At 37.9% G+C, this 11,067-nt stretch overlaps 1 protein-coding gene across 1 annotated transcript in view; it reads right to left on the reverse strand.

The window, feature by feature from the left end:
- RNASET2 (ribonuclease T2) overlaps positions 1-10,271 on the reverse strand; it is a 41,577-nt gene extending 31,306 nt beyond the window's left edge. Inside the window, exons 1-3 of the mRNA XM_044675795.1 lie at positions 10,125-10,271; positions 8,155-8,254; positions 5,283-5,343 (exon numbers count right to left, since the gene is read on the reverse strand). Of these exons, the coding sequence (XP_044531730.1) occupies positions 5,283-5,343; positions 8,155-8,243 (150 nt within the window). The 5' untranslated portion in view covers positions 8,244-8,254; positions 10,125-10,271. The remainder of the gene's footprint in view (positions 1-5,282; positions 5,344-8,154; positions 8,255-10,124) is intronic.
- Positions 10,272-11,067: the final 796 nt, after the last annotated feature.

Genomic DNA, 11,067 nt, shown 5'->3' on the forward strand with positions numbered 1-11,067 from the left:
GGAATGCACTTCCATCTCACCTCTCTATTTTAGAACCCTTAGCTCAGCTCAAGCATTGCCTCCTACTTAAGGTTTTCCTGATTCCCCATTGCTAGTGTTTATCCTACTCTATTTATTTTGCATTTACTTAGTATATAGTTTGTAATTACTTATAAGTATACATATTAATTCCCCTAATAGAATATAAGTTCCTAAAGGGCAGGTACTGTTTTGTTTTTATCTTTACCTTAAATATAGTAGGCACTTAATAAATATTTACTGATTGATCAATTGCTCTAACTACCAGTAATGAAACACCAAGGGGAAAGAAAGAGCTATGATCTCAGGAAAGAAAGAAGAGGGGTTTTATGACCCCCTCCTTTTTTTTCTTCTAAGCTCCATGTTTGTTTATTTTTTTCCAATGCAATAGTTTGCATAGAAAGTTTGGTAATTTCCCTTCTGGTGGTCTTTATTAAGTATAGGATGAGGAGAATTTGAGGTTAATTAATAGTGGGTATAGGACCAAATTATTAAAAGAAATTTAGCTGTAATTCAGCTCTGCACCATCTTCCCAACTATAATACAAATTAAAGGCTTTTCTCAGAAAACTAGCCACTTCAGAGGAAGAACTGTAGGAGTAGAAACACAGAAGAAAAACAACTGCTCAAACACATGGGCTGATGGGGATATTATTGGGGATGTAGACACTAAATGATAACTCTAGTCCAACTATCAATAATATGGAATTAGGTCTTAATCAATGATACATGTAAAACCCAGTGGAATTGTGCATTGGCTACAGCGGGGTGGGGGGTTTGGGGGAGAGAGAAACAATGTGAAACATGTAACTATGGCAAAAATACTCAAAAATAAATAAATAAAGATAAAGGCTTTTCTCCTGGAGACTGAAAATCACAGAAAGTACTTGTTACCACAGGATTAGAATCTGGGAGGGTACACAAAATTATTTTTGTTCAATGCTTTTATTTTATAGCAGAGGAAACCAAAGTCCTAATAAGTTAAATTACTTACCCAAGGTCAAGCATTATTTGTAGGCAAAAAACAGTTCAGCACAAGATGTTAACAATAAGCTATGGATGGGGCAAAGAATTAGCTTTGTAATACAGAATGCTCCCTTGAAATAGCACTCCTGCAGTAGGATTTTACCTGTAATTGATTTTTAAAATGCATACATTTCTAAAGCTTTGATGTACAACCCAGGTGCACAACAAATAAGCCATTACTCACTAGCACTTCAATTAATTATCATTACACTTAGCCCACAAAACTCCCACACACCATTAGACAAATGTCTCACTGAACATATGGCCTTACCCTGAACATAAAGCCAGATTTGGCATAACCAAGCACACAGCAAATTCCCCAAGGCTTTACTTCTAGTAACCAAAAACCTCACCAACATTTATGAATCTTTTACCATTGGATGGCACTATGCTAATCACTAGGAATACAAATATGAAAAATGACAGTCTTTGAAGAGCTTATAGTCTAATGGGGAAAATATAATTGTATATAGATAACTAAATGGATCAGGGGATAAGAGCACGAGTCCTACTGAAGTCAGGAAGACCTGATTCAAATCCAGCCTCGGATACTAGCAAGCTGAGTGACCCTGGACAAGTCACTTAGCCCTGATGACCTCAGTTTCTTCATCTATAAAATAAGTTAAAGGAAATGACAAACCACTTCAAGTATCTCTGCTAAGAAAACTCCAAATGAGGTCATGAAAAGTTGGACAAGGCTGAAATGACCAAACAACAACAATAATAAGGTGAGAAGTAATAAGGCACAGGGAATAGAGAGAGCTGGCCTTGGTGCTGGGAAGGTGCTGCGTCAAGTCCTGTTTCTGATACATACCAGCTGTGTGATATGTATGAGAGAGAATACTCTACAACAGTTTAAAAAAGGCCATTGCTAATCTGCACTGGCAGAATGTTTCTACACTATTCTCTTTCAATTAATCAACAAACATTTAAGCATCTACTAAGCACCAAGTAGGATAGATGAAATCAGTTTGCAACAACAAAAACAAAAATACAAAGTAGGGACTGATGGAATCAAAGGAGAGATTCAAACACTACCACATGAAATGCTGATGAGGGAATACTTTCACTTGAAGCCTCAGAGAAGGTTATATAGAGTAAAGAAGCCCTGGAACATAGTTAGGACTTAATAATTGCTCCCTTGTGGGAAGCCAATAAGAGAATAGATAAAAATCTGAGACTCCTCTTTTGAAGAGAGGTTTTTAGGTGGGGGAAGGTCTCCTGCTAGTGACTTTTTCATTCGAATTTTAAAGCTCCATTTTGATTTACTATGAGCTTTTTCCTCCTCCTCTGATTCTAACACTGAAACCTTAAAGATTTCATTCTCTTCATTCTGACCAGATAACAAAGTTGTTTTTTCAGTAGCCGATGAAATTTTTTCTGACACTTGTTCTGATCCGTACTCAGTATAATAATTTTTCAAATCATCGTCAACTTTTTGCCAAAATTCTAAGGGAATCCAATCAAGAAATTTAGTGAGCTGATCTTTACTAAATTTTACTCCCCATTTTCTGAGGATATGCTTAGTTATATCAATAAAAAGAGTTCTTTCCTTTGATTCACTGTGTCCCATCCTGTTAATCAATTCTTTTACTTCTAGTGTCTTCCCTTAAGGAGAGAGTTCTGAAAACTCTGGATTTCTTGCCCTTCTTCGGGCAGAAACTAAACTGTAGTAATTTGGGAGTTGTCTGAGGGGGAGGGCAAATGTTTATCTGAATCCAGTGATCCAAGGTCCCTGTTCGGGCGACAATTGTGGAGATCTCTTTATCATCTCTGATAATTTGATAAGGACAGTTTAGTTGATAAGGAAATAAGGACAGAACAAGGGAAATGTCTTTTACTTCATGCTTCCAGCTCTGGCTCCAGGAGCATGGAGTTTATTATATATATTTCAAGACTCATTTCACACAAAAGAACTCCCTTCCCCCGAAACTTTGCAGATGCGCAGAAGTCACAAATTATGTCACATCAAAACACAAAACATTGGCTTCAGAATAGACCAAGGCCAAGGCTGAATTTTGACTAGGTTCTTATCAGAAAGCCAAGTTGGGGAGTATCTTGGCCTTAGCTAAACAGGCAGCAGCACTCCTTGCTGTGTTAACAGTGTTAACCCTTTAAATTCAGGTTTGATAGGAACTTAAAGCTTTTCAGTAAGGCCATAATACTTTTCAAGAAGAAATCACAAGGATCACAAAAGGGGTCAAAAGAGGAGTCTCAGATTTTTATCTATTCTCTTATTGGCTTCCCACACTCCTTTATCTGCCTGCCTCCTAATGCCAAATGTCAGTATCATAATAGATTAATTTGTATTACTTATTGCTATTCTGGCACTTATTTGGCAATTATATAATTGGGCTGGGGGCCCTGAAGGAAGGATACCAAATACAAAAAGCACCAATCAATGATCTAAGCAGCCTTGTCATTAGAACTATTTGGATCCTTGGTGTTTAATATAATAACTCATACTGTAGATGTTTGATAAATGACTGTTTGGCTTGGACTGCATTAAAATTCCTATTGATCATATACGGAATATATCTAAGCTATTCTTCCTTTTTTCCCCCTGGTATCTCCACTCTCCACTTTCAAACTCAAACTATCTCTCACATGGACAACTATAATAATTTCCTCCTATGCTCCAACCTAGTTGGTGCTCTTAGGCCAGTCTTCCTAGAACCCATCATATCACTGCATTACTCAAATCTTCAGTGAAGCGGCAGCTCTGTGGCTCAGTAGATAAAGCACTAGAGACAGAAAGTCTTGGGTTCAAATTTGACCTCAGATAATTCCTAGTTATGTGGCTCTTGGCAAGTCACTTACTCCAATTTGCTTAGCCCTTGCTCTTCTATCATAGAGTTGTAACTAAGAAAGTAAGAGTTTATCAAAAAAAAAATCTTCAGTGAAGGCAGCATTGCCTTTCAGGTAGAGTATTGGACCTTTAGTCAGGAAAAACTGGGTTTATAACAGGCTTCTAAGACTTCCTAGTTGTACTACAATGAGCAAATCATACAAACTCTCTAATCTTTAGTTTTCTCATCTGTAAAATGGGGAAATGTCTTTGGGCTTATCTCAAGGTTCAAACGAGCCAATATATGTAAACATTTTGAAAATATGGAAGTGCCATACAAAATGTCAGTCATGATCTAAATGGCTCCCCACAATCTACTACACAAAGTCAGGGCCTTAGTAACTAGAAGTTTAGTGCTAGAACTAATCTTAACAATCACCTGGTCCAATGGTTTCTTTTAATAAAGGAAGAGGTTAAGTGACATATCCTGGTTTTATAGCTGAGGTGGTCTTAAGAGACAGGATTTGAACCCACATCTTTTACCTCCAAATCCAATTCTCTTAATACATCATGCTGTTTCTTCAAATGGGCATTCAAGGATTTACTCAATCTTGCTTTGACCTCACATATGTGCTATGATTCAGTCAAACTGAACTATTTATGCTCTTCTAAGCATCAGCTGCTTTCCACTTCCACACTTTTCCTCAAACCATTCTGTAATAGTTAAAATTAAATTATAAGGCTGCTAGTAGCTTTAATAACTTTCTTATATCAAAGTAGCGATAGTAAAGAGAAGGAAATATAGGAAAAGGTAGAGAAGTTGCTTAGCTTACTACTTTTATCTGCCACCATGATGGATTGAAGCTCACCACCAACATGGGTTCCTTCGGGTTCTAAACTCCAGCCAGAAGAGACCAAACAGTCTCCTGATCTCCCCTTATAAGCAATTTTCTCCACCCACTAGCTCTCCCATGTTACATCTCAGGAACCAATCATAGTTCCTTAATTTGCCTGGCATGGCCAGGGGGTGGGGGGGCTCAGATACTTCTTAGCTGTGTGACCCTGGACAAGCCACTTAAACCTCTTTGCCTAGTCCTTACCCTTCTCTCTTAGCTCTGATTCTAAGATAGGAAATAAGGGCTTAAAAAAAAAACTCAAGGTAATAGTACTAAGAGTGAGCCACAAAGAATATGGAGAGAGATAAAACCTAGCATGGGAATATAGCCTTTTGGTTCTTCTCCTATGACGAATGAGAATGATGGAAAAAGAACAAAGCTTTGATGTGGTAATTTCATATCATCATAAAGTTTTGTGTGATTGAGAAGTTGGAGTATAGTACTAAGGAGAGATCCAAAAAACATTCACCTACACAGTCATATCCACACTAGTCATAATTTTATTAATTAATTGGATGGGGGGAGGGGGCTTCATCTGGTCAAAAAAAAACTCACCTTGCACACAGTAGTAGGCCAGTGATGAACCATTAACAACTTTTTCCACTCATGGTTGCCTCTATGGAAAAATAAAGATTTTATTTCTCAGTAATTTTTTTAAGATGCCATGAAGCTAAATGATGGCTTTCATCCAAAAGACAAAACAAACAAACAAAAAAAGCCTATTTGTCACCAATGACTAATACAAGCTGGGAATGAAATATGAAAAACACTTAAAAAATAGCTCATATTTATACACCATTTTCTGGAACCTTTTAGGTACTTAACAAACATTTTATTCCTGCTGAGGGTTTCCCTGATTTACAGATATGGGGACCATAGTAGATCTCAGTAAAAGTGGGCGAAACAGGAAAAATGAGTAGTCCATGGTCACAGGGAAAATTATAATTTTCTGTGTTATTAAAAAAAAAAGGCTAAAGAATAGAGAAAGCCACCAATAAAACTAAGATGAAAACGCAAGTTGAGATAGTCTTGGGTAAACTGAAATGTGTGAAGTCCTATACAGTTTTAATTAAAAATGTGAGCTTCATCCTCTTTTCAAGTTTCTCCATAAATAGCCTATTTAAGTAATTAAGATTATGAGTAAGTATAGGATTCACAACTAAAGCGTTATGAGAAAATTAATTATAGGTTGGAACTGATGGTGATATCCAACTGTGTACAAGAATAAACTAGTTGAGCTGAAAGGTTTCAAATAAATAACAAAGAAAATATTTCTGCCCTGACCTCATAGTTAAGAAGATTGAGTTCTTATTTGTTTCTGACACCCTAGATATATTATTTAATTTTTCTGAGCCTCAGTTTGCTCAGGACAGCTGGGTGGTAGAATGGATAGTGCTCTGGGTCTCGTGTCAGGAAGATCCAAATTCAAATCAAGCATGAAGACACTTACTAACTGTGTCATTCTGGACAAGTTACTTAACCTCTGTTTGACTTGGTTTCCTAAACTGTAAAATGAGGATAATAATAGCACCCTACTTCCCAGGGTTGTTGTGAGGATCAAAAGAGATAATTTTAAGTGCTTAACCTAGTGCCTGGCACATAGTAAATGCTATATAAATGTTAACTATTATTATGAAAATGAGTATAATAATGCCTGTACTACTTAAGTCCTAAGGTTGTTGAAAGGAAAGCATTTTGTATATACTAAATGAGGGAGAGAGGGAAGATGAAATAATCATTTCTAGAGTGCCTACTATGTGCAAGGCATTGTGCTAAGCACTTTGCAAGTATCTCATTTAATTCTCCCAACAACCCTAAGAAGCAGATGCTATTATCATCCCCATTTTACAGTAGAGGAAAATGAGGCACATAGAAGTTAAGTGTCTTTCCTAGGGTCACCTGGCTACTAAGTGTCTTAGGCTGGGTTTGAGCTAAGGTCTTCCTGACTCCAGGCACAGTGCTTTCCTCATTGTGATACCAGATAGTATAAATATACAACAGAGATTTAATATCCTAAAACTGCACTGACACTTTAGTGATATCCTATGTGTGTGTACTGTATATTCATATACATATTTATATGTATTTATATACACATGTGTCCTATATGTATATAGGACATATACCTATATATACAAATAAGTGTTTATTGATGTACGTATACATTTATGTATGTGTACTGATATATCTATCTACACATCTTATATGAAATGTTATTACCTACAAATATTAGTAATTTGGAAGAAAAAAGGAAATTGTTCTGAGAGGAAGTTCCCACTAAAGAAGCAGTACAAGGTCATGACAATAATGAGGAAGTTAAGCAGTGATATTTAAGAGGAAGTTTGGCCAAAAGGGAAGAAAAAAATACCATAAATTCTAAAATGTCTGAACACTATTGATGAGAACATTAGAAAAGTTACCCAGGAACCATCAATGCCATATTTTTTTACAACTCAGAGAAAAAAGTGAGACTATATTCATCTTTTGTAATAACATGAATTATTAGGAAGTAACAATCTACTTACAGGAAAAAAGAAAATTCAAAGCTTAAACATCAAGTTTTACATATAACAAAACAGATACTTAAAACATGAAAGCAAAATGTGCCTTCCAATTTTTTCACAAATATTATTTTAGAATAAAATTATACTCCACGGGTCCCAATCTTTGGTTATTCAAATAAATAATAAAATTTGGGTTTTGAAACTTAAGATTCTTCGTTTATAATGAGTACACAAATGAATTTATGGGGTTTTGGTTTTTTGTAAACACAGTTTTGGGAGGAGAGGAAATATGGAAAGGACACAAGAAGAGGGAAAAATAACTATTTTCAAAATGGTTAAGAACTTCCAACTAATTATATTTACCAGATCCTAATGCAACAGCTATTTGTTTTATCAGTGAAAAGAATCTAGAAATGAGATGGTTCCCATCAATAATGAATGTCTTCTAAGTTTGTGTAATAATTACTGCTTTTCACTTAGGACAAAAATTAGTCTTGTCAACTTAACTGTATCATGTTAAAAGAATCATAGTTTTAGAGCTGGAATGAAACTTCTAAATCATCTATTCCAATTCACTCCCCAGTATACTATCTCTCCCCTCCATTTTTCAGATGATGGCATTGAGACATAGAAAAAGTTAAAATGAGTTGCCCAAGGCTGAACTTGTAATAAGTAGAAGAGCAAGGATTTGAAACCAGGTCCTCTGATTCCAAATTCTACACTCTCTCCACTATCCCATGCTGACTCCCCTCAAGATTGTATGAGTTCCTCATCTAATTATGCAGCACCCAGTACTGAAGCAAAACACACAGTGCACACAAAAGGCTCCCAATTCTTAACAATATGAATGACATTAATGTTAGTTATATAATTAAATTATCTTGGAAAGTTGGGTTGAAATTTTATTTCCACAAATAACTTACCTATTGCAGAATTTGTCAGCAGTACACAAACAATAGAAAGCTAAACAAAGGGAACCCAGAATGAACATGTGAGATGTTTCTGGCTTCATTGTATTAAATCCTGAAAAGAGAAAAGGCTATGTAAGAGTATTAGTCAAGTTAAAGGTTAAGGATTTTGAAACCTATGCAAAATGCTGAGAAAAATACAAGGTGTGATTCAAATATAAGGCATTAATATTATTCTCAAGTCTCTTCTTAGAGCACACTGGCATAAGGCCTGGGATTAGGATGTCTGGGGGTCAGTACAAAAAAAGATGGATGAAAATATTGCTTTTTTAATTTTAAAAAAGTATGGACGGGGGCAGCTGGGTAGCTCAGTGGAGTGAGAGTCAGGCCTAGAGACAGGAGGTCCTAGGTTCAAACCCGGCCTCAGACACTTCCCAGCTGTGTGACCCTGGGCAAGTCACTTGACCCCCATTGCCCACCCTTACCAATCTTCCACCTATGAGACAATACACTGAAGTACAAGGGTTAAAATTAAAAAAAAGTATGGAGAAGCAACAACAGAGTACTATTTCAAATGTGCATTTAGCAACTTCTTGATATACCTAGAGTTATCTTGAAACTGACTTCATAAAGCCTAAAAAATAGAGCTGGAAGGATCTCAGAGATCTAATGAAAGTCTTTCATTTTAGGGATGGGGAAACTTAAGTAATTCCCAAAGAGAAGTAGTTGGGTGTGATGGTGCAGGGCTGGATTCCCAATGGCCAGGGAAACTGTGATGCTGCATATTTCTTCACCTGGGAGTTCTGAGTTGCAATGGGTTAATCCAATTGTATACACCCTTGGACACTGAGATGGAAAGCCACTGGGAGGGGAAAGATAGATTGCCTAAAGAGGGATTAAAGTGGTCCAGGTAAGAAATGGAGCAGGTCCAGTTTTCCAAGCATATTAGCACTGGAATCTGCCAGTGTGCAGCCCTTGTACTTCAGCTAGGGTTCTAGGGTTCTCCATATAGGGAAGCTCAGTTTTTGAATGAATGAATGAATGAATGAATGAATGAAGAGATTGACCCCAAAACTGCCCATGGCTGAAATATAAACTCTACCTCTAAGGCCAGTGGTCTTTCCATTCAATTATTTAAAAAATGAAGTTAAGAGTTACTGCCAGCTTCTAAATAGCAACCACAATTAGCCTTCTCCATTTGAAATACAGACTATGCAGGCTGGAAGGGAGATAAGAAATCACATATTCCCACCCTTTCACTTTAGTGAGAAAACCGATGCCCATAGAGGTTAACTTGTCCAAATGGGGTCACAAAGCTACTGGGTAGTGAGTGAAGGATTTAAATTGTGTGACGGTTCCCTTAAACTCCCAGAGCCTCTCACACTATAATAAGGATTCGCAGATTTGCCCATCTGCATTATCGAACGCAGTTTCCATACCTTAAAGTCTTCCAGGAAATTGATGAAAATACTGAACTCCCTTCTCCATGTCCCACCCCTCAAAAACAAGAAAAACCCTTGCTATTAAGAACCAACTATCCCACAATAGTTGGAAATCCTCTCCCCACAAAGTCCCTGATGTTTTAACCTTCTTGACAAGCAATAAAAGGAAAGGTAACAAAGTTAAATTACAGTACAAACTCACTTCCCCACTTCCACCCCACCCACACCCTTTTCAAGTTCAGTAGTTCTCCTAGTAACAGTTTTAAATGTTTTCTGACGTTCCTTCCCCTCCTCCACCCCCAATATAGCCTTTAGGAGAAGAGGGGCTGAGAAGGGTGGGTAGGAGCCAGCACCCATCTCTGCCTCGTCTCCAGGGTCTCCAAAGGGTTGGCACAAAGGACCCCACGCCAGCTGCCACGGGCAGATTCAGGGGCCCTAGTTGGCGTCCTACGTCCACTGGACCCCGAACCTCCAGGGGCTCCGGGGCATCCACATTGTCAGGGACAAGCTAGTGCCCCGACTTTCGCCCCACGCCCTGCATACCAGATTTGGAGAACCCGCAGCCTGAAGTCCTCAGCAGCAGGAGACCCTCAGCTGCCGGGTTTCCGTAAACTGTCCAAGCTCCCCGGACTCCAGCCCGCCCCCTGGGCCACTTCAGGCACGTGATTCTGACCGGCTCCGCCTTCTCTCTAAGTTCAGTTTTGCCCAGGGACAAAAAAAAAATAACCCTTCCTTACTGGCTTCCTTTTAGTTTGCTGAATAGACCTCTTTCTCTCCCACTCACTCTGGCCTCCCTACTGGAAAGTGACTTTCTCCAAAACTCTGGTTGCCTCTGGGTGTCTGATACAACTTTGGCGGCCTTGATACTATGTTTTTTTTGAAGTTTCCAGATCTCCCGTAAGTGCTGTTTAATAATGGTTCGTGGTGCCTAGGGAGCTGATTTCTTGATTTGAATCTTATCTCATTAAATTAAAATATCTCTCCAATTTCTTTCTTGGTATTCTAGGGAGTGGCTGTGGGAAAGGCTTAGAGGTGATTCTTCTGACACAGGAGCTGGGAAATCTGTATTCTGCCTGTGTATGTTTTAATCTGAGTTTATTTGATTATCTTTAGAGGTGTTCACCTTTTCCTGTTTGTTGATATCTTTTGTAATTTTGTTAGTGGAGTTTCATTATTCTTCAGAGCCTTTCTTCTGTCTTGAACCACGTTTTCTCTTAGTAACTATGGTGCCCTACATTATAGAGCACTTCTGTGAGTAAAATCTTTAATTTGTTAGCTGTTAGAGAACGATAATCTTGATTTATGAAACCCCGCCTTGCCTTTGTCCCATGGGAATCCGCCTTCGAGAAACCCCCTGACTTGACCGTACTCCCATACTGAGCAATATAGATCGTCATACACTCCCTAAACAACCTGGATTGGAATGGCAAGGGCAGATGTAGTCAAGTCTTAATTATACTTTTTTGTTTCTTAGTATCTTATTGTA

This window comes from Gracilinanus agilis, chromosome 4 (genome assembly GCF_016433145.1).
Source record: "Gracilinanus agilis isolate LMUSP501 chromosome 4, AgileGrace, whole genome shotgun sequence".
Lineage (NCBI taxonomy): Eukaryota > Metazoa > Chordata > Mammalia > Didelphimorphia > Didelphidae > Gracilinanus > Gracilinanus agilis.